General features: G+C 39.6%; 1 protein-coding gene across 1 annotated transcript in view; it reads left to right on the top strand.

Moving 5' to 3' along the window:
- Window positions 1-25,042, top strand: part of citb (citron rho-interacting serine/threonine kinase b) — a gene marked incomplete at both ends in the record, with an annotated part of 91,826 nt that overhangs the window by 36,739 nt on the left and 30,045 nt on the right. The window contains 12 exons of the mRNA XM_083886813.1: window positions 2,292-2,432; window positions 3,876-4,001; window positions 6,481-6,576; window positions 6,744-6,860; window positions 7,009-7,118; window positions 8,175-8,349; window positions 9,732-9,929; window positions 10,019-10,072; window positions 15,132-15,329; window positions 18,615-18,808; window positions 22,152-22,287; window positions 22,377-22,481. Of these exons, the coding sequence (XP_083742939.1) occupies window positions 2,292-2,432; window positions 3,876-4,001; window positions 6,481-6,576; window positions 6,744-6,860; window positions 7,009-7,118; window positions 8,175-8,349; window positions 9,732-9,929; window positions 10,019-10,072; window positions 15,132-15,329; window positions 18,615-18,808; window positions 22,152-22,287; window positions 22,377-22,481 (1,650 nt within the window). The remainder of the gene's footprint in view (window positions 1-2,291; window positions 2,433-3,875; window positions 4,002-6,480; window positions 6,577-6,743; window positions 6,861-7,008; window positions 7,119-8,174; window positions 8,350-9,731; window positions 9,930-10,018; window positions 10,073-15,131; window positions 15,330-18,614; window positions 18,809-22,151; window positions 22,288-22,376; window positions 22,482-25,042) is intronic.

Here is a 25,042-nt window from a genome sequence, read left to right as displayed (position 1 = left end):
CCTCTTACTATATAAGTTAATTTTTCCAACGCCAGAGAGCAGGACATTTCCATAATCCATTGACTAGAATGAGGTCTCTGAATGTCCTTCCATTTTAAAGCTATTTCACGTTTAGCTTGTAACAGACAAAAGTGAATTATTCTCTGTTTCCTTGCATTTATGGGGACATCTTTGGGATAAATATGCAGTATACACAATTTTGCATCAACTGGGACAACAGTTTCTGCCAGTTTAGAAATCGACACAACAATTTTCCCTCCAGAATATCTGGAGCTCGCTACACTCCCACATACAATGGAACAAAGTACCAATTTCTTCATTACATTTGATACAAATATCTGGTATACTGGGATTAAAATGATGCAGTTTAACATGAGTAATGTAAGTCCTAAATAGCCATTTATACTGTAACAGTTTGTACCTGGTATGTATGGTTTGGGTTTGAGCTAGAAGACACGTCTTATCCCACCCCTCGAGAGTGATATCTAGCTGAAGATCATTCTTCCATGCAGACAGATAGGAGTGGGAATGTTCTTTTAAACCTGCTAAACGTATATTGTTAAAGTTAGACAGTTGACCCCTGCCATGTAAATGACTTCCTGTATTCTGGTCAATTGTTGACAGTAAGGGTTTCATTATTGTTTTAATTTGAGAGTGCACAAAGCTCCTTATTTGTAAATACTTAAAGAAATGTTTCCTTGGAAGGTTATACTTATCTACCAATTGTTGAAATGACATCATAGTCCCTTCTTTGTACAAGTCTCCTATTATTTGAGGGCCATTTTCCATCCAGTTATTTAAAAAGGTGTGTGTGTCTCATGCCAGATTAATATAGGGTTTTTGAGGAATGGGTTGTAAGTGTGTTTCTTGAGCATTTTTATTTGGGATGAATAAATACAAGTACAGTGGGAGTTTTATTGTATTACTTTATATCTCCACCCAGGCTGGAACTGCCCAGTAGTAAAGCTTCATGTTGGGTTAATTTAAGCCCTTTCTTGGTCATATGGTAGATAAAGAAGAGAAAGACAGTGTCTTGGACATTTATTATTCCATATAAAACAGGTAAAGCTTTTTTTAACGTAGAGAAAATGGAAGTTGACAGAGGAAGTGGAATTGATTGGAACAAATACAGAAATGTCAGGCACAATCGACATCTTGATAATATTGATGCGCCCTATCATAGAAATTGGCATTGCTTCATCTATCTAGCAGATCCTCTACCTCTTTTACCAAAGGATCATAATTGACATGATGTTTTCAATGTTAGGGGTAATTCTAATTCCCAAATAAGTAAACCCGTCTGGGGCAGCAGCAAACTGTGTATGAGTTGTTGGGCATTCTCTTTCGTCCTGATTTAATAGTAATAGAGCACTTTTACTATTGATGGTTTTATAGCCAGAGAACTGCCCGAATGTGTTCAGAAGTTGATGTTGAGTGCTTCAATTGAGGTATTTAGGTTCGTCAAGAACACAAGAGTATCATCTGCAAAAAGAGCCAAATGGTGTTCTGTCCGTCCTATTGTTATGCCTGAGATTTCAGGAGATTGACGTATTGCTATGGCCAAGGGTTCAATGGAAAACAGGAACAACAAAGGTGACATGGGGCAACCCTGCCGTGTTGATCTACATAATTTAAAAGGTTTTGAGATATGGTTGTTTGTTATAATTTCTGCCACCGGTTCAGTATATAACAATCTAATCCATTTGAGATATCCTTCCCTAAATCCAAATATTTTCAAAACTTCAAAAAGGTATTCCCATTCAACCCACTCAAAAGCTTTTTCGGCATCTAATGACAGGAACGCAATCCTTTTTCATAGGATTCATTAAACATTTCAAGAAGGTGTGGCGGCAATTTTCCTGCAAACCTCTTATATATTTCTACGGGCAGGCCATCAGGCCCAGGTGCCTTCCCGCTGTTCATACTTTTTAGTGCTTCTGTTAACTCCTCAATACACAAGTTTTTTTCAAGATTGGTTTTAGCTCCCTCAGTCAAGGTTGGGAATGTAATAACGTCAAGGAAACATTTTGTCTTCCTGGATTATCAGGGTATTCAGATTCATATACATCTTCATAATAATTTGTAAAAGCAGTCTTTATCTCAACTGGGTCTATTAGATCCTTCCCTTCTTCTAGTTTAATAGAGTTAATAGCTCTGTCTACTTGAATCTTTGTCCAGAAAAGGACACGGTTGTGTGTGTTTTTGCTGGCAGACTCCAGCTGCTTAACACACAAGAATTACTTCTGGTTTCTGTTCATAACTTAAAGCTATTTTGTTCACTCATCACTCAGGCGTCGAAGGGGAGTGCTGAGGCTACAGACCTGCTTCAGAGTATTAGAGCGGCCAAAGACCGCATGGAGCGAGACCTAGAGAGACTACAGAACAAGGAAGACTCGAGTGACAGCCTGCGCAGACGCCTCCGTGAGACTGAGGTACATACACATAACGCACAAACACACAGCAATGCACTGTTAATGTGTTCTGGCCTCTCATTTTTCTGCACGTCATGTCATTTGTTCCAATTTGCACCATCACAAATCTCTTTGTTAAAATTGTTGCATAAATAGATCTGGCACAAGGAGCCCACATGCAGCAAGTTGTTTTATCACTCTCTATGAAACACTTGTGATGTGATGATGCCATTAACTCATGAATGTTGGTCAACATTTGAAAAGAAAATCCATTTGCAATTTCTAGTCAAAGACTATAAATAAGATATATGTATATATATACACATTAGATTTTTATGGTTGTGTTTTAAATAACATGCATCAAATATTGAGTCATTTATAGAAAAAATATACAGTATATTTGTTTGGCAAAAAAAAAGAAATTTACATTACAATTGATTCATTCATTCATTCATTCATTCATTTATTCATTCATTCATTCATTCATTCATTCATTCATTCATTCATTTTCAGTGACTTTTTTTAACAGGACTTAATGGATTTCATAGCCACTGTGAGCATGGTTCACATTCACTTCATGCGTCTTGGATCTGAACACGAATGTCCTCTCTAATGGCATGCATGCACATCATCAACAGCAACAGAAAATGTCATCCTGAGAGATCCAATCCCATGCAGACTGCACTAAGCACAGGTCTGCATACTATTGTCCTGTGTGTGTGTGTGTGTGTGTGTGTGTGTGTGTGTGGGGTGTGTGTGTGTGTGTGTGTGTGTGTGTGTGTGTGTGTGTGTGTGTGTGTGTGTGTGTGTGTGTGTGTGTGTGTGTGTGTGTGTGTGTGTGTGTGTGATCAGGTCACCCTCTCTGCTAGTGGTGCAAGCCTCCTTGACCAGTCTCTTATTATATCACTCCACTTAATCCTCTTCAGTTTTTTTGCTGCCTCTGCCATGACATCCACTCAATGAATAGTTCCACCTCTGTGACTTTGTCTCCTCATTTACTTCCTCGTTTGAGCATTGGGGGGAAGCTGAAATGTACATAGCGCCAATGCAGGTGATGTGGACTTGTTCACACTGTTACAAGGAGACATTATTTGGAGGTTGAAATCCTATATTGCGTCACTTTAATGTAGAAAGGAAAGTCAGTACAGATAACATTCTCAAACCACAGCACTGAATGAATGCAAATGAGCTGCCTCAAACTATTGTCAGTAACTTTGAATAATGAGATGTAATCATTGCAAAGGTGCTGCGCTAATGAGCCAAATGAAATTGTCTGCTTAAGTATATCATCACTTCTTCCTGGGAGAAGATGCCCTCTAGCCACGTAAGCGTTCCTTCTAAATGAGTTTGTAGTTCGTGGAACAGCAACCACTGTCTTCAACTATTGATCCTCTGACCTGCGGCAAGAAGAAATCTCCTGTTGGTCGATTAAAGCCTTCATGTGTTTGTGGTTGTTGTGTGCAGGATGGCAGGAAGACTCTTGAGAACCAGGTGAAAAGACTGGAAATTGTTGAGCGCCGTGAGACGAAACTGAAGGATGAAATTCAGAGCAAGGCCCAGCAGATTCAGCAGATGGCAGATAAGATAATGGTAACCCAGCTTTTCATCTCATGTGCTGAGCTAAAACAATCACATGAGGTGTGACATAAACATAGCTCTTTGTCGTCTTTACTCAGAAAGTGCTATCTTGTGTGACACATTTAAAGCTAAACCTCAACTTTCTCATCTCTATTTATCTGCATGTAAACTGTTATTTCTACATGCAGGAAGTTGAAAGTCATCCCATGTAATAATGATTATTATACCTGATATTTTCTCCCCCACACAGCCATGATTCACCCACTCAAGTGCTTTCAATTAGTTTATATAATTAATGTGGGCGTTTGATTGAAACCTCTACTTCATTGTCCTTGCTTTTATTGAACCTGTTTAGGTTGGTGCAGTTTACATCTAAATTATTATTGATAATTACAATATTATTAGTATAAGTATAAGTATACAGCTTTCTCCCCTAAATTCTTTCACCCACCTTCAACCAGATCAGAGGTTTATGTGGCCACAATCATAATCATGCAGAGAGAATACAACGCTCCAATACTAGGGTTTGAAGCGAGACAATCTAGCAGAGGACACGGGGAAATGGGCTGGTATATAAAGGGCCAGGGTGATTAGCAGATGGGAGACAGGCGTGTGACAGGGGGCGGAGCAGATCATGTGACTGGGAGTGGCAGGTGGAATGAATGACAGGTTCTGAAATGACAGGAGAGTTAGTAACTGGCATGAAACAGACAATGAGAAATGTAATGATTTATGTTGAAACTGTGACAATATTACTTCATGAGCTTTCTATTCCAGTGTATGAAAGTAGAGCTATACTTGCTGTATGAGACACACCTTTTTTTATCACATTCTTATTTTTTATTTATTTTAAAAATACAAAACAAATCTTAACACTCATATTTTTTAAATACACTTTTTCTCTCCTTGATAAAATGGGGGGTTATCCCATGCCATACATGTGTGTGTCTTAATTGTGCCCTTGAATGCAAAGTGTGAATTTTATTTTCAATATTTATTTTTTATATATTTTTATTTCTATACCGGTTAAAATCTATTCAAATAAGTCTAAATAAATTTGGATTATTCTAAAATGCTATATATAGTGTTTTTATTCTTCATTCAGTTATTATTAACATATTTGACGTTATATAGGATGTTATAGAATGTAATAGCTTTATAGAACATAAAAAAGAACGTCAGTTACTTTGCTGAGAAACTAATTACTTTTACAATGTGGTAACGGAGTTGCTAACTCAATTACTTTTTGGGAGAAGTAATTTGTAACTATAAGCAATTACTTTTTAAAAGTAGGATGCCCAACACTGGGAAGGATACAGAAAGCTATCTCAGAGATTTAAGCTCTCAGTTTCAACTGTGAGGAACATTGTGAGGAATGTGAAGACCACAGGCACAGTTATAGTTAAGGCCTGAAGTGGCAGACCAAGAAAAATCTCAGATAAGCAGAGGGTAAGGATGGTGAGAACAGTCACAGTCAACCCACAGACCAGCTCCAAAGACCTACAACATCATCTTGCTGCAGATGGTGTCACTGTGCATCGTTCAACTATTCAGCGCACTTTACACAAGGAGATGCTGTATGGAAGAGTAATGCAGAAAAAGCCTTTTCTCTGCACCTGCCACAAACAGAGTCGCTTGGGGTATGCTAAAGCACATTTGGAATAAGGTGCTGTGGACTGATGAAACTAAAATAGAGTTATTTGGGCAAAACAAGGGGCGTTATTCATAGTGGAAAAAGAACACAGCATTCCAAGAAAAACACTTGCTACCTACAGTAAAATTTGGTGGTGGTTCCATCATGCTGTGGGGCTGTGTGGTCAGTGCAGACTGGGAATCTTGTTAAAGTTGAGGGTCGCATGGATTCCACTCAATATCAGCAGATTCTGGAGAACAATGTCCAGGAATCAGTGACAAAGTTGAAGCTGCGCCGGGGCTGGATCTTTCAACAAGACAACGACCCTAAAGACTCCTCAAAATCTACTAAGGCATTCATGCAGAGAAACAAATACAACGTTCTCTGGAATGACCATCTCAGTCCCCAGACCTGAATATTATTGAATTTGTGTGGTGTGATTTAATGTGGGCTGTCCATGCTCGGAAATCATCAAACCTGACTGAACTGGAGATGTTTTATTAAGAAGAATGGTCCAAAATATGCTGCTGAAAACAGTCACAGTATTTGTGCAGTTGAGCTAAAACAAATACGATAAGAAGTGGGTTATTAAACAAAATGAAGCACATTATCATCACTGATTATAATTATTAATTAATTCACTATCTAATGCTTTATCCTCCATATGAGTGTTGCAGTGGCTGCTGAATTAGGTCTGCCTTTTTAATTACTTTATATTGCCTCTAACTAATCACACACTTATTGATAGCATTTTGAGATGAACTGTGTGCATTTCAATAATACACCATTATTTAGGACATAGTTTTAGCATCTGTCTATGTATCTGCTCATATTAGGCCTAACAGTGTTTTCGTGCAGGAGCTTGAGGAGAATCTTCGAGAGACTCAGGCCACAGCCCAGCGGTTTGAGACTCATCTAAAGCAGAAGGAAAGGCTCTATGAGGACAAGATAAAGGTAATATATCAGTAACAACACATAAACCTACTCTCACCAGGCGGGTATAGCCTGATTAAATGACAGGAAATGCTCTGTGGGTGAACTCTGTATCCTCTTCACACCATTATCTGTCCCGGTAAATAATATCCTGATGTTGGTAATGTGGGCTGCCTGGAATTGAGCAGGTGCTGGAAGCTCAGATGAAGGCGGACATGGCTGATAAGGAGATGCTGGAGTCCAGTCAGAGCAAGTATGAGGAGGAAGTGCAGGAAAAGTGCAGCATCATCAGTGAACAGAAGGCGGTAAGAAGTGACCAGTTTGGCAGTTACACTATTAACAAGTCTGTTATTATGGAGCACAATGCACACAATTGTGTAATGTTGAACGATGAGACGATCCAGCTGAATGTTTAATTCAATTGCAGTTGTGGTGTTGATTGTTTTCTATTAGACCATAAATGCTATGGACTCTAAGATGAACAGCCTGGAGCAGAGGATTGCTGAGCTGTCTGAGGCCAACAAACTGGCAGCCAACAGCAGCATCTACACACAAAAAAACATGTAAGTACTGATACACAAAACAGCACTTAGCCATAGGTGTTGAAGTATTTTTTACAAAATATTTCCATGATCTACACTGGTGAATTAAAAGTAAAACTGTGGGCTTTTATTGTTTTCCCAAGTGCAATATCTGCTTCAACCATTACATTGTTATGTTTAGGCTGTATTGCATAACTTTTCAATATAAACAAATGTCAACAATTCTCAAATTAGTTCACACAATGCTCCACGTGGCTCTCTCTTTGTCTCTTTTTTGGTCAATGTATTTTTATTAAGCATTCAAACATATACAGTGAACGTAACAGTTGAAGACAAATCCTAAACACTGAGCCACAAAAAAGCCCAGGAAGAGTAGTTACCTAGTTATCTTGTAAACAACACACATACATTCAGAATCAAAGTACATTGCCAGCTGTTCTACATATCACAAAGGGATACCATACTACATCAAACTTCCCAATTGATCCATTTAGTGTGTATCTAATATTTTCAATCTTCAGGACATCACATATCCATGTACTGATGGAAGGGAGTTTGTTATTCTTCCTATTTTTAAGAATGAGTCGTTGTGCCAAAAGGGAGGAGTAGGCTATATTATTTAATTGTTTTATAGAAAGAGATCTGATGATCTGATGTACTGCTCATTAAATTAGGCATATGACAAATATACATTATGTTGAAGAAATGTCAACATGCACTGGTCAAATCTTGAGGATTCAGAATGGGAGTTCAGATTTTTACGGGTGCCACTTGCAGCATATCAGTGTTTAGCTGTCAGAGACAACAGTAACATTTGCACTAGTAAAGTGAAATGATTACAAACAGGTTAGAGTATGACTGAAAACACAAAGAAGCGCCCACAAAAAGTATCAGGAGTAAATGGACTGTATGCACAGTCACTCCCTGGTTTTATAAACTCACTATTTCTGGTCAGCTGTCAGCCAAATATGCAGAAATGCTACACAGTCGGTTTTAAAAAAAAGTCCAAGTTTTAGCTTGAAGGTACATTGTCATGGAAAAAAGTGACTTGACATTTTCCACATGTTGACATGTCAGGAAAGCCCAGGAGGAGATGATCTCAGAGCTTCGCCAGCAGAAGTTCTACTTGGAGTCTCAGGCTGGGAAGCTGGAGGCCCAGAATGCCAAACTGGAGGAGCATCTAGAGAAAATGAGTCAGCAGGAACAAAGCAATAAGAGCCGTGTGCTGGAGCTGGAAACAAGGCTCAGAGAGGTGAGGAGCTTAATGCTGGGTTGTGAAGCAGGATTCATAGATTAGTAAATAAAAGGTTCCCCATTAAAGTGTGACACCTTCAATTCGGTCCACAAGCTGTCACTTACATTATCCACTGCTTTCTTACTCCTTTCTATATTTGTATTTAGTCTGCATTGGCATCTTGACCTTCACATCTGGCTGTGTCAGGCACTTGTTTCTAAACATAGCATCAGACAGGTTGTGTGTCAAATATTGTGACTGACAGTCATTAACAACCACTTTGACAGTGCAGGGGGTGCTGCTATCTTCTAACAATGAACTGAATGGATGAAATGTGTTCATTATAACCCATAAAATGGATACATTTTGTCCACCCACCCAAACCAGATTTGCAGAATCAAAACCAGCCCAAATGAATATTGATCAGTCCAATCTGGCAACACTGACAGTGCAATGTTAGAGCCAATGAGTTCAGACAGTGTGTTGGTTACTTGCTCCCAGATATGTTGTGTTGCATGGAGGTATCTGTTGTGTTTAGTTGTTAGTGCAGAGTGCATGGGTCTGGATCTGATAATCATATTTATCCCTCATTGTAATTTAGTATGGTTCAGAGAATAAAAATACAAATCTGGAGACGTGCTTTGAGATTGCACTCTCGCCTGTGCAGCGAGAAGACCCGGGTTCCTGGGTTCCAGCCCCGGTTGGAACAACTTTGGAACAAGGGTCGTTCTGCAAGGAGTTTGCATGTTCTCCCTGTGTGTGCGTGGGTTTTCTCCGGCTTCCTCCCACAGTCCAAAAACATGTGATATAAGGATTAGGTGAATTGGTCACACTAAATTGACCGTGTGTGAGTGTGAGTGAATGGTTGTTTGTCTCTGTGGCACAGAGATGGACTGGCAAACTGTCCAGGGTGCACCCCGCCTCACCCAATGTCAGCTTGCGATAGACACAGCACCCCCCGCGACCCCCTGGTGGAGGATAGAGTAGTACATAATGGATGGATGTCCCTTTTTATGTAAGCATATAGGTATGTCCCTTTTTTATGTAAATGCGAAATCTCAAGCCCACCTGAAGGGAATCCTTTCAAAATTGTCACAAGCGGTCACTTGGACTCAAGTATGTGATTTGATTTGGGAGTCCAAGAGTCAAGGCCACAGCTATTACCCACAAACCTCTAATTTTCACATAGATTTTGCAACTGTTGGAGTCGCCCCCTGGTGGTTAACTGCTAATGCCCTCCTACTACCTAGGCTATAGGTGGTAGTTTCAGTTGTAAGACAACAGATAATAGAGGGATTTAAGGTGTGGTGTCAGGTTTAATGTCATGTCATGTCATGTCAGCATGAGGGAATGACTGAATGTCCTTCTCTTTCTCCCTGATCCTGAATCTGCCTCTGCAGATGGGGCTGGAGCATGAGGAACAGAAGCTGGAGATCAAACGTCAGGTTACAGAGTTGACCCTGTCACTGCAGGAGCGTGAATCGCAGATCAGCAACCTGCAGGCAGCTCGGCACTCTGTGGAGAACCAACTACAGCAGGCCAAGACTGAGCTGGAAGAGACCACTGCAGAAGCTGAGGAGGAGATTACTGTGCTCAGAGTGAGACAGAGAGAGAGGAGGTTTCTTTTGATGTTGTATAATTGACATAGTAAAGTGTGTGCTGAATTTTCTCTTGTCATTCCCCGTAGGCACACAGAGATGAGATACAACGCAAGTTCGATACCTTGAGAGACAGCTGTGCGGTAAGATGCTCACACAATCAGATTTTCAGGCATATATTTATTTTATTAGTGTGCATCACATTTAAAGGACACATAATCAGCTGTTCAGGGGTCACTTGATTTGCTTTGTGCTCTTCATATTTTCAATAACGCACATTTGTGAGAAGCTAATGGTGATTGTAGTAAAAATTTAGTTGGAAAATTGTATTATTATTATTTTTACCAGTAGATTCCCATCTCTGAAACTTTGTGGGAGGTTCCTGGTGTTTTCATTTTCATTTCATATTCTATAAATCTGTCTGGCTTTATTGCGTTGTGTGCTTCTTCCACCTCACCTGCTCAGCTGTGACATAAAATGCATCACTCCACAACAAGATACAATTATTTTTGTTAAGCCCTGGTCTTCCCTGCTTTTGCCATATTTAGTTAGTTGGTTAGAGCTTTAAATCTCATTAATCAACAATAACCACCAAGTTCAACATTGTCCTCCTTTATCCCAATGCTCTACTTTTGAAATCCTCCCACTCGCAAACTGTTGGTAGATCAGTGTCCATAGATGTCCAGGCAAACGTAGCTAAACGCAGAATTTGGCTACGTTTCAAACACTGAGTGGCTTGAAATGCCACTCAGTGTTTTGCCCTGCAAAGTTTGTCTGGCTGTGAAACATTCAAACAGACCCAACCAAGATGCCTTGACAATTATAAGCAGAATTTGTTCCAGTTCTCAGAAAATGATTATTGATGTTTGCCATCTCATTATATCTCATCATTTTCCACATCTAGCACTTAAATGAGACCTTAGAATGAAGGGAGACCCTGTCCTGCCCGTTGATGGAATAACTATGGGTTTTTTTTGGACAACAACTCTCCTCCTCTGCTGCCTTCAAGCCAAAACATAACATTGTACAATTAACTGTATAAAAGTAGACTACCACATTCATTTTATTTTTAGCTGCATGTTTAATTAGACTGTAGAAACACTTACAGAAAATTACAGTGTTTGAAGATACATTTAAATTTTATACTTTGGAAATATGGTCCAAGGTATAATAATGCTGCCATTTGCTCTCCGATGCTTTTTTCTCCCTGTGTGTTCTATCTTCACTCACTTAACAGTAGATTTGAGAAATAAATTATTCATTTCTAACTGTATATTAGTCAACCATCAAAGCTCTTACTGCTTCCTATCAGGTTGGTAATCTTGTAACATCTCTAGATAAATAAGATTATTGGCACGTTTCCACTAACTCAACTTGGCACGGTTACTTTGTGGTTGTATTTCAGTTCAGTGACTGTGTCCGACGGAGTATGTGCTCCGGTCATGGAAGAAGTGCTGAACAAATCTTTTTAATTAACTGATTCTAATGATTCAGCACATCGAAAGCAACTGCTTTACAAGTCTCTAATCACTAGTTTGTATGTGTCGCATATAAAACAGGTGTTGTGTATGAGGCGCCGATTGTAAAGTTGCGCATGCTAAAATAAACAGCAACTTTATGCCACATTTAGCAAAAAAACATGTGATTTTTTTAATGTTACTTTTGACCAGATTTACAGCAATATTTGTGAATTTTATGATATTTACTTCTCTTGTGAAAATATAATTTCAATGTTTAATCTGAATAAAAAATCTAAATCTAAATGTAATAATAATCCAAAGGTAGTTATTATCAGGATAGTATGTTTTAAGTGTGTTTCCCCCGCTAGGGTGGTTTTAATTCGTTGAAATTTGATTTTGATTCATTTGATTGTATAAACACAGCCTGAGCTCCCCGAGCTTTTATTTTGGTACATCCGGTTACCGGCAGTGTGAATTAGCATATTAGCTAAATATTTAGTTTCAAACGAAACATTTATATTTAACATTTATATTTAGATTTAGATTTAACATTTAGATTTAAATTTAGCATTTATATTTATATTTATATTTATATTTATATTTATATTTATATTTATATTTAACATTTAACAATTAACATTTAATATTTAACATTTAACATTTCAATTTTTTTATTCAGATTAAACATTGAAATTATATTTTCACAAGAGAAGTAAATATCACAAAATTCACAAATATTGCTGTAAATCTGTTCAAAACTAACATTAAAAAAAATTTGCAATGCGCAACTTTACAATTGGCACCTCATAGTTGTGATGACCCCGCCCACGTTCAGGAGGTACTATGTTGTAATGTAAAACCAACCAAACCGTGTGGAGTCGTACTATATAGGCAGTACTATATAGTGGAAAAACGCCATATTTATATTTTAATTATGCAAATTTATATAATCTACACGCAGCACTTCATGCGGTTATATAATAGTCACTCAGCATCTGTGTATTTCTAAAAAGTGGTGACTGCCCCCTCCACAGCATCTGTGCTGCTCTGTTTGTGTCATAGAAAAAGCTAATGTTCCTCACTTGTGTTTTTATGTACAGTAAATGTTGTGTTAGTTTTAGTCAAGGGAACTGTGGGACTGATTTACTGCCTCTTTAACCAGAGTTTATATTTAATGTACGCCCACAACCATCGCAAATAGAGCTGTGCAATTTGTATCCAGCAGTGTTGAGGGTAAAAAGCTCTGGAAGTGATTTTCTTGTGGAATGAGAGATGAGCAGAATAAATACAGACATTTGCAAAATGACTTAATCTAAAACACTACCAGCCACCCAACCAAACAAGCAGGATGAGATCAGAAAGAGAAAGGAGAGAATGAGAAGAAGAGAAAGACAACAATGCAAAATTATAGATGCAGACATTAAACATAGTATGTATGTCCATGTATAATCAAGTCAAGTAAATTTTATGTATATATATAAGTGTCACCCTCTGTCCTTAGACCCTCACATCAAGTGACAAAAACTTTCCAAAAACCCTTGAAAAGTGGAAAAATGGGAGAAACCTCAGTCAGAGCAGAGGGGGATCCCTCTCTCAGCACAGACGGACGAGACCAGGAGCATTTCAAAAATCAGTAATATTAATAACTAGAAAAGCACTTGGAGAGGGCAGACCTCCGCCAAGGCAGCACAGTGCCTACAAAATACACCCTGCCGACACTCCTGGGTCAAACAGCGAGTGTTTTAACCAGGGATTGCGTCTACGGATCACGGCCAAAATGAAATCACTCTTTCCTGGTCCCATTGCGGACATTTCCTGAAAATGTCATCCAAATCAGTCTGTGACTTTTGGAGTTATGTTGCTAACTAACAGAGCGACAGACAGACAGACAAACAAAATGATATCTCCTTGGCAGAGGTAATTCATTATTATTATCTTTATCATGTCATCCAGGGTGTGAAATGCCCCTTGCCCCAATGCCATCTGGGATTGGGATAATAATTTCAAAATAAAAATTGTTTGCCTTCCCTAGTCATAGGATAAGTGTTTTATACAGTATGAAATATGTTGCCTAGTAACATGAGTAGCAGCTCTGTCAAATGCCATGTTGAGTAAAATTGCTAAATTGCACGGCTGTGCTAATATCAGGGTTTTCAACTGTGACACTTTGGGTTCCCTGGGTCTTCTATTTTGTTCATGTATGATACAGTAGCAGCCAAACAATCAGGTCTGGTATTGTCGTAGCTTATGTTATTCAAACAACGAATATTGTGCAAACTGCACTTCCAGTGTGGCTGTAAGAGTTTTTTGATATAAATAAACACAGACCCCCAAAATGTCTTTCCGTTAGATGTCACTAATTCTTACACACTGGACCTTGTGGGTTTTTAGTGGTTGCAGTCAGTCTCATGGCTCGGGGGAGCAGAAGCACTGAGTTAGTACAGTTAGACTAATTTATGTACTTAAAAGCTTTGCCTTTTTCCCCTCGTCCACCTTAAGTTCTGCGTGGTACACTTGGTCTCATGACAGAGGAGAACTGCGGCTCTTACTGGCAGCCTTATCAGCCTCTAACCCTCCACAGCAGCTTAAGGCTGATTAAAGGCACCGGCAGATGCTGATGAAATGATTAGCTCTATCCTTCCTCTCCTGCCTGAATTTTAAACAAGCAGCCTATAGATCGTAAACTACAAACTGATCGCTGCATTACATCACTAACCAAGATATCTGCATCATGCAGTAATGAAGTAATGTTTTTTTGAGTCTGTGGCAGATTTGGGTGAAGATTTAGAGTGGAGGAATAATTTTGATTTATGTCGTGTTTTAATCAGTTGCTCAAAGACACTTAATCAAACAATATCAAAACAAACAATAACAACAACACAACATTAACATAGACATAAAGATATAATATAAACCAGGAGGATAAAAACTGAAACAATTTTGTATGTTTCTGCCACATTTTTTTCGTGCCTCCATTATATTAAATATCAAAAGTGCAGGTAACAATCAGAACCTGGCGTATGCACCAGAATTGAATGCTCATGGCTGCTTTCTACAAAATGACCAATTATAACATCAGTCACCATTAGTGTGATTTATTTTGCTGACTTCCTGCTCAGCATTGTTCTGCATTTACACCTATGCTTTGCACACATTATGAAAATAAAATGTTTGTAATAATAGTTTTAAGAAGCATATCTCACAAAAAGATAACTATTATAATCTACTTTTATTGTTTGTATATTATTATTATTATTATATTTTTAATACAAGTCTGGTTGGCGAACTTTGGCACTCAGGCACAATTGAGTTCAGACTACTCTGGTAAAAGCAGCAGTGTTTTAGTGAAGCAAGGTGACTGCAAACTGGTTGGAGTATGACTGAAAACAAAAAGAACCCATGGAAAGATATGAAATGAATTCTACTGCCCAAAAACCCTGTTGTTCAGCAGTTTGATGAAAATGTCTTGCTCCTTCCCACCCCTGTTGTGCTGCTGTATACACACAAATGCTCCCTCAGTTTGTTCTGATAGTTTTGCTTGACAGAGACTATTTTCAGATGAAGGACACAGCATACAAATAATGTTCCAACAAAAATCACTGCTTCCAAACTGCAGCTTTTACATGCATATTATCTTTATCACAGTCAGAATGTATGTAGAGACAAAATGAAGGAAATTGGTTTTGTATAGCAAACATATATTTTTCCTCAGAAAATTCAGATAGTTGTATTCTCTTTATAGGTGATCACAGATCTGGAGGAGCAGTTGACTAGACTCACAGAGGAGAACGCTGAGCTGAACCGTCAGAACTTCTACTTGTCCAAGCAGCTGGACGAGGCTTCTGATGAGAGAGAGGACCGGCTGCAGCTCAGCCAGGACGTGGACAGGCTGCGGCGAGAGGTGGCCGACCGCGAGATGCACCTTAACAACCAGAAACAGGTACATGCTGGTTGGACTGCTGTGTGTGTGTGTGTTCAAAGAGACTGTTATTCATTTGTTGATAGGATGTTCTAATACTGGCCTCTTAAAACCTATTTTTTTATATCTCAACAAGAAAGTGGTAACACACTGATATATGAGTGATCTAGATACAGAAACTGAGTGACCTTGATGGAGGTTTGTGCTATTTGAATAGAAGAGTTTGCACCCTGACGTGACTAATAACGATCTTCAATAATGAGGAGAGAACGTGGAAACACGACAGAAAGGCAGCCTTTGGTTGAGAAGAAATGTAGGACAACATCTACATCTTTCTGCAGTACTTTCAAACGCGTGCTTTCATATTATTGATCCACACGTCACTTGCTAACTGCAGGCACGTAACTGGTGCGTTCAAGGTGTTTTTCTAGCATAGGAATTTACATACATGATCAACAACAAAGGGCTTGTGAAGCTTGTGAACATTTTTTTCATAAATAAAATATATCCACTGGACACACAAGTCCTCTGAGGCTGGAAGTTTGTGTAAAACAGCTGTGCAGCCACTCTTCCTACCTCGCCTGCACTCTCGTATTTCACAGGGACAAGGGGGAGCTACGGTGGAGCTGTGAAGTACTCTGCCTGGCGTGGTGCCAACATTCACGGTGAAATGTTCGCTATGTCGTAACTGCGCGGGAGGTTTAAACATCATGTGTTTTATCGCCTATACTTACACTAAGTGGAACCACTAAAACATGACTGAGTCTTGTTTTTTCACATTTTGGGGACTGGTATGGCCCCCTGAGTCCTAATTATAAGTACTAAAAGATTAAAAAGTTGATTTTGCACAATATGGGCCCTTTAAACAGATATGCTAGTCTTTTGTCCGTACATTTTTTAAAAACACCACGCAATCTATCACACATAACTGCACACATGGCAGCCTCTCAAAGCAGCAGCAAGGAATATTTAGGAAAACTCAAAAGATTATAATAGCTTTGCAAAATAAAAGCTATGCTCATCTCTCTCTTTCTCACTCTGTGTGTGTGTGTGTGTGTGTGTGTGTGTGTGTGTGTGTGTGTGTGTGTGTGTGTGTGTGTGTGTGTGTGTGTGTGTGTGTGTGTGTGTGTGTGTGTGTGTGCATTAAAATGTCCATAAAGTTTTTCTCATCTTCATTATTATTCTGCCGTGCGTGACGGGGCATCATCACCTGCCATGAGGTACATGAGATGAAACTGTGAACATGTTCAGTGATTGATCACAATAATCAATCAGCATTAACAGGCCAGGTCTATATCAGCCCTCAGCAGCAGCTTTATACTGATCTTTACTCTCAAACAGTGTCATGACCACGGAATTATTGCTTTGCAGTGGCAAGTTGTCAACTTTTCTGTCTTATAAAACAGTTTATTTGCACAGTGTATATATTAAAACATTGCAAGTGGATTAAAAGTTTGCACATTGTGCAGGGGAGGTTGGAAGCCAAAAAAGACTTGTAAAAATACCTCCCCCATATAAACAAAAATAGCTGTATTTGCAGTGTCAACGTTAAATAATAAAACAACATTTATTTGAAGAAGAAGAAAAAAGAGCAATTAAAAAAAATAAAAGACTGAATGTTATGATGATGCATTACAATTAATTCCCAAAAAAAAGTGATACAAAACTTTGCTAATTCATGATCTTTTCAGATGTGTGATTGTGCTTGTATTGATCAAGGAAAGTCCAACAATATGGACAATAAAATATGAATGTGTTGTATGATATGAGTGAATGTATCAGGAAAACAATCTATATCTAAAATCTGCCCACTTTCAACTCAGTGCCAGTCAGACCCCAGGCTGACAGGTAACGTGACCCAGACATCTCTCTCAGCTCTGACAGTGTTAAGTGTAAACCAGGCAGGAATATTTCAGCATCATTATTATGTGCTGTGTTCTGGATGCAGAGGGAGCGAGTGCGAGCAAGGAGGCTGTGCGATGTGTGCGCTGCCCCTGTGGGAGGACTCATGTGTGGGTGTCCAGTAGCGCTCTCAGTCCTGGTGGTTGTGTAACCAGCGATGGAAGTCATAGACGAGGGATGGGGTGGCGTGTGGGAGGGATGTGTCATCCCCATCACTCCCAGGTTGTGTCAGCTGTGGAAGTGTTGGACTTCAGAGGGCTGCAGCAGCAGCGCAGGCTATTTTAGTCTCCCAGTGCTTTTGTCTAAAACAGTGATGATACACAGTGTTTTGTTTTGGCTCCACGCAGAAAACATTCATGTATCCAAATATGTTGTGTAAATAATCCGACAGGAGTTCACGTACTGGTTTGGTTCTGCCTTTTTTAAACACAGTTTTGGTCTTATTATTCAAACTGAAGCAGTCAGTATGTGATGCCTCTGTCTCTAGAACTGTGACTTGTTTTGAGCACACTGCTATTTTGCCCCAAGTTGTGGCTCATTTACGTCCGTGTCTGAGATGACAATAGCAGAATCTTCTTTCTACTATTGTCACCACAGTCTTCTATCAGCAGGTTCTGAAGGGACAAAGACCAGGGAGAGGACATCCAATATTTCTATCATGAGCTTTTAGGCAGCAGCATCACTTAAGCTTGATATACATCCAACATCCTTGCATTGGTGCAGTAGGTGAAAATCCAATAGTGAAAACAAAGTGGTACTTGCCTTTATCACAGCCTCTCAGTAGACAACAAGGATCCTTGTGCATAGTGGATTATGTGCCACTAAAATGTACAGTATTGTTAAATCTTCTTACTTTTTTAACCTTTCTTTCAGAATTAAAGCTCACATAGAGTGGTCCTGTTGCACATAATAGTTAGTTAAGGAAGTCTACTTACATACATTAACTTGTATTTATGGAAAAAAAACCTCCTAGTTGCTGGAAACGAGCCGAAAGAAATCTGTCCTTTTTGAAGCACTTGTCAGCCGCGATGTTTCAGACATAAATCTCGCCTGAGAAGACAGACGGTGTTGTGATTGGCCAATACCCGGTAGTGACATTCGGCACACCCGCTCTCAGAAGTGCAGCTCCCCACCTCTGGAACGGTGGATCCACTGCTACTCATTATCAAAACATTGTTTTAACAGTGTTTAAAAATATATATATATATAGTTTTTTTTTCAGATGGAGGCAACAGCAACATCTATCTATAAAGAAAGTTGCGTCTGTCTGTGACGGGCATATCTCGCCCACCGTTAGTCAGATCACCCTAAGATTTGGATATAGGTTGAGCATGGCCCGATGGTGTGCATCCTTGATTTTCTTTTTCTTGCTTTTAATGTTTAAAATGTAATGTTTCTTACCAGAACCTTGAGACACTGAAGACCACCTGCACCATGCTGGAGGAGCAGGTTCTCGAGCTCGAGACCCTGAACGACGAGCTGCTGGAGAAGGAGAGACAGTGGGATGCCTGGAGGGCGACGCTGGAAGATGAGAAGAACCAGGCTGAGAGGAGGACCAGGGACATCCAGAGACTTCTGGACACAGAAAAACAAAACAGGTGACAACCACATGAGTGCTCTGTTGAAAATGTTTTTGTGAGGTTTCCCACTCACGTTGGGTCCAGGAAGGACGGAGAGACGGTGTGGTGTGAGTAATGTTTCTTTATTGCAGCAAAAGGTCAAAAAAAGCCAACAGCTGTTCCTGCTGTCGCTGCGCTCTCTCCGCTCCGCTCCCTCTCTGCATCTCTGTCTCTCTCCGTTTCTCCGTGTCTCTGTGTCATCTGGACTCAGTTTACAGCCTTGGGAAAATATGGCCAAACCAAATATTGACCAATCATAGGCCAGTTCATTGAGAGAGGGTGCTTCTTTAGCATCGGCTGTCAATGCTGAAAAGAAACCTACATTTTGGAAAGATTCTAAAAGAGATGGACAAACAAATACAGTAAAATATGTGTCAATGTTGGCATAGCAAGAAATTGTATTGAGGCGTCTGTCACATATGAAATAGTCCGACTGTCTGAGGGACACAGGAGAGAGAGTATTAAGCATCCATAAAACAGCAGAGAATTGTATGATTCTGATCTGAGAAAAGTACCAAAGCGACTGAGAAAAACTGTTACAGAAAACAAAAGCAACTAGAAAAGCACTCTGAGAACGCAGACCTCCACCAAGGCAGCTCAGTGCCTACAAAAAGCGATAAAAATAGTTATAGCGTCTATGGATCACACCCAAATTGAATCACTTGTTCCTGGTCCCATTGCAGACATTTCCTGAAAATTTCATCCAAATCTGTCTGTGACTTTTTGAGTTATGTTGCTAACTAACAGACAGACAAACACACAAACAAATAAACAAACAAACTCTGATGAAAACATATACAGTGGGGCAAAAAAGTATTTGGTCAGCCACTGATTGTACTACACAGTGTCCCATTAATTGTACAATTCAAATCTCTAGGAGGTACAGTACCTCCTTGGCGGAGGTGAATAAAAGTCATCAGAACACAGAACTGAATGAAAGAATAAAAGCTGTGAAATAAGCATCAGAATGTTCAAATTCTTGATCAAAACATTTCCAAATAAAAACATGAAAAGGATTTGAATTGTACAATTAATGGGACACTGTGTAGTATTTATGGGTTTATATAACCCAAAATCCACTTTTGTATACATATTATGTGCTCCTGCATTGTCTAGTCGCTGTATAATATTCTTTGTTTGATTTTCGTAGTGTTTCAAAAAGTCATGTAAAATAACATGGTCGCGGGCCGCTACTGCATTGCCACGACGCCATGTTTCTACCGGAGCCTGTAAGGACAAACGCGAGAGAACAAATCAAGCGTCGCTTTACTTGTAGCAGAAGTCCCGCCTCCACTCTCTCCGCTTCGTCTGCTACGGCCGCGGTAGCTCGCCCTCTCCCTCGCCTCACGAACCTCATCAGCTGACACGGAGAAAGACAACGGGGTCGACATTTGACCTGATGAGGATACCGTAGCGCTCTCTAGATGGCACTATAAACTACTTACTTCACCTTTAAATATAAATATGAGCAAGCTGCACAGATTTCTTCAGATAGGTTATAACACAGACAAGGCCCATCACCCTTTGACCTCAGCTAAGTTTAATGACTTCTTTGCAGTACATGACTTGAGAATGAAACTAAACAATCAACTATTATTAGTTTACTTTTGTTTATATTTTGTAATGTTTTGCTCCTATCATTATTGGACCTGGGGTCCGTTTCACAAAGCAGGTTCAACAAACTCTGAGTCTAACCCTGAACTCTGAGTTGATCTACTCTGAGATAGGAAACTCTGAGTTTTCGGTTTCAGAACAGCTGATTTGAGTTAGTTTGTTCAACTCGGAGTAGTTTCACCTCGAGTTAAGCGCGTGCGCCACAAGTATAAAAAGACAGGCACCGTTTCAACGAGGCACCATGACAACAGGGAAGCGGAGGGTGGCGTTATTCACCCACTGGAGTTGGAAAATATTAATGCGTGAGTTTGAGCAAGTTTTTAGAAGGAAGTGTAACAGCAGCAAAAGAGAGGGAGACGATGTCGGAGAGAACACTGCTGCTGATGCGGAAGTTTAAATGTCGTCCTTTGCACAATCACAATAATATTACAGCGGGAAACTGCTTGAGTTGTAGATTATTAATTTATTTATTTAGGTGTAATCCCGCGGGGAAGAAGCGCAGTTGGCAGCAGTTTAATATGAAACATAAAAACATTGTTCAAACAGGTAAGACCTCGGTATAATCTCATGGGATTAACCTCATTTTGATCATGTTTTACATAAAGTAAATATGAAGTGGCTGTTTGATTGTACAGTTGTTTTATCCCCAACATAATGATGTTTTCACACATAAATGACTTCTCATTATTTATATCACGTTCAAGTGATCTGCATCGTTGTATAAAAGAAAAAAATTTAAATTTGTAAGTAAAAAAAATAATTTAAAAAACCGCAGCGCGACAAAGTTTCTGCTGGGATGTGAGAGCGTGACTCAGGTTGTTAATGTTGTAAATGTAAGGACTGATTAGGTTGTGAATGTAAATGATGAACTGTGACGTGAAACTGTTCCGCTCAAAAAGAAAAGTGTCTGGAAATGTAAGAAAATATATGAGGTATGATAATCATCTCCTGACGAATATTTAATTCTCTGCGCAGTAATGCTGCACCTTCATCCACGGGATCATTGTCAAAAGGACATGGTAGTGAAAATAGTCTCCACCTAATATAACTTCTGATGTAAACGCAGAACAGACGCAGAACTATACTACGCTAAAACTCTGTTGACTGAATGAATGAGGAAATCAAAAACCGTGTGTGTCTGAAAGAGGGCGGAGACAGAGAGAAACTCAAGGATTGCGCAGAAAAACCTGCTCCCGACCAGGTTAGGTTCAAAGAGCATGTTACCATGGTAACTGACCGAGAGCTTAAGTTACCTCTCTCTGTGAAACAGGCTAGAGTTACTCCTCTTTCTCTGGTTTGACTTACCTCCCTTTGTGAAACGGAAAACTCAGAGTTTCCCTCATTTCAGGGTTAACAGACTCAGAGTTTTCACTAAACCTGCTTTCTGAAACAGGCCCCTGGTCTACGCACAGTAAATGCCACAGGTTTTGGCTTTATTCTCTTGGGTTTATCAAAATGTATTCTGGGAAATATGTGAAACTATTTATAGTTGGTGTAGGCAGGACAAGGTGATGAAAACTGGGTAAGGTAATTTCTTAAAATAACTGTACCTAGCAACTGTTTAGAAACATAAGAAGACAACTACTGTTAGTAAAACTAGATTGAATTTATTCACATTATACTGATTTTGACTATACAGGATGGTCAAAATCAATCAGTATAAAGATGCAGAATAACTGTTGAAAACATGTTTTGATGTTTGTTTTAGACTTCGTGCAGAGCAGCGCAGCTCTGAGTCTCGTCAGGCTGTGGACCAGGCAGTGAAGGAGCACAAAGCTGAGATCCTGGCCCTGCAGCAGGCCCTCAAAGACCAGAAACTCAAAGCCGAGAGTCTTGCAGACACCGTAAGCATTTCCACTCTGCTGAACAACTACTGTACTTTTTCTGGTTAGCAGATGTTACAAGACATTCAGTCTACTTTCTGTTTTCTCAGCTGAATGATCTGGAGAAGAAGCATGCCATGCTGGAGATGAACGCCCGCAGTTTGCAGCAAAAGCTGGAGAGTGAGAGAGATCTGAAACAGAGACTGCTTGATGAGGTACAGTCTGTGTGTTCACACGTACACTGTGTGCATGAAAACATATGGTACACCTGAGAAAAGGATAATATAAACTTTTGAGGAAAAATCCAAATTAATATTAAAGGTCCAGTTTAGTCAATTTAGAGGGTGGAAGTACTGTGTAAAGGCTATGTCACTGAATTATGTGTGTTTGCAGAGGTCTGCTAGGGTCAGTTTGATTCCACACGGACTGTATACACCACATTTTCAGTCAAGTTGGTGACACACTCTTGTCTCTATTTACACGGACCCTTGTTTGTTTGTTTTCTTTTTCATTTTTTTTTCCAACAATCTGTTTACTGAATTTTACACAATAAAAACAATAGTTCTCCATACAATGGTTATCACAGATATAAATCAAATAACAACCCCCCGGCACATAGCCCAGACAGATGGACACATATAGTGAAAAGGTGGAGAGACACACAACAACAACAACAACAAAAATAGGTCAATAAAAGAAGAGCCCAAGAAAGTAAACAAATAAATAAATACAAATATCCAAATTGGCAGAGAATATAATATGAATCAATAAAAAAAAACAAAAAAAAATGATCACAAGCTCAGCATCACACGACTCAGACCACAGTGATCAGACCTCACAAGGTTGTGAGGTGAAAAAAAAGACAGGAAGGGATTCCAGATCTTCTCAAATGAAACAGCATTACCACTCAGGACTGGGGATTTCCACGGACCCTTGTTTAAGAATGTATGGAACAGCAGACTTGTACGATTATATGGACATGCGAAGCAACTCTACGTCAATGTGGAACACAGTAAATATTACCCAATCCTTAGTGTTTTCGTAGTCTTAGAATTTCCACAGTGGATGATCCACATATCTGATTTATCTTGACCCAACCCTCCCATTTATCTGGGCTTAAAACCAGCACAAGGAGTACACTGGATGTGTCCAATTAAAAATGAGCACTGGGGATTGGGTACCTTACTTAGGGTCACCCCAGCTCTCAACCTAGTGGGGATTGCAACCTGCAACCCTCCAGTTACACTGCACAGTCTAATTCTTTACATAGTCTTAGCATAAGGCTATTATTTGTACTTTGGGTGCTGGCGTTTCTTTATGGTTTGTGCAAAATCCTCTTTTGAATATGAAGGCCATCATCATTCACTGAGGCACTTGGAAAAAAAACTGCTTTACACTACAGTTTCACATTCAAACTTTCACACATCTCTCCACTCACACTTTTATACAGCACATCTGTGTGCAGCGTTTTTTTCTGTCACACATCCTTCATACCTATTCACAGGCTGCAGGCACAGCCATCAGGGGCCACATGGGGATAAGTGTCCTATAGGACACATGGCATGTAGACTAGAGGAGCCAGGAATCGAACCTAATACCTAGTGCTCTTTTTGGTACCTGGTCTGGCGAGGTGCCAAGCACCACTAAAATCAAGAATCAAACTGAACATCAGTTAAAAAGACTTTAGAATCCTGAAAACTTGCGCTTAATCGCCAACAATTAGCAAGGACATTTCTAAAATCTGAATATTTAACAGAGGAGTCTGGTATGTTTAGTAACAGCACTGCTGTTCAGTGACTGTGTCAGACATGAGCTCTGGTCATGCAGGAAGTACTGAAAGATCCCGTGAACAAATCTTTGTAATTAACTGATTCTAATGATTCAGTACACCGAAAAGAACTGCTTTGTTTGTGTCGTGTATAAAACAATGTCATCCCAGTTTCAACATTTACCAGCGTTTATTGGTAGAACTTATTGGTAGAATATCCATGGGTATTATATTATTATACCCACTTAAACTTAAATTATGCTCACTTAAAAATTAAAAATGTTTTGTTTTTGAAGGATTTGAATAAGCCTTTTTGTATGACTTTAGTCAAGGAAGCCACCATCTTGCACCTCCTTATCTCTTCAGCACTTTACATTCCACATTTTCAAGTGGAAACTTACTGCACACACAAAAAAAAATGTTTCTACCTACATACATCCACTGCTTAAACCAAAGAAGGATATGGGGAGAGTGGAGAGAGTTGTGAAAGAGTGTTTAGATTATTTCTGCCATACAAAGGCCACCGTAGTTTCCTGATACACTTGGGAAAGAGGAAGATAAGCAGAGGAGGCCTAACCCTGCACTCTGCCACCCTGCGGAGAAAACTAATTTCAGCCGCTTGTATCCGGGATCTTGTTCTTTCGGTCATAACCTATCTAACCATAGATGTCACTAAAGGCCACATTATACTTCTCCGACTGCGTATGCGTTATCCGTCTGCATCACCACGGAGACGCCTCGAGCCTTTATACTTCTGCGTCGTGGTGACGGACACGCGCTGCAATTTCCCGCCCGATCAGTAGGGGTCGCTGCGCAAGGTTGTTCAATTGTTTAATTCTTACAGACTGGGAGGCCACATCACAAAATCAAATAGTTTTTTTCTGTTGAGTGTGTTCTGTGTTTCGTCGTAGCACTAACAATTGTCAAACAGTGTTGCAAGGTCTGGCTAGTGAGTGGCCAATGTCACAGGTTGCAGTGCAGACCTTGATGTAAGGGCTCTTCTACCTG

This window comes from Microchirus variegatus (genome assembly GCF_963457635.1).
Source record: "Microchirus variegatus genome assembly, chromosome: 3".
Lineage (NCBI taxonomy): Eukaryota > Metazoa > Chordata > Actinopteri > Pleuronectiformes > Soleidae > Microchirus > Microchirus variegatus.
Note: the sequence above shows the minus strand (reverse complement) of the source record. Positions and strands in the feature narration are given on the sequence as shown.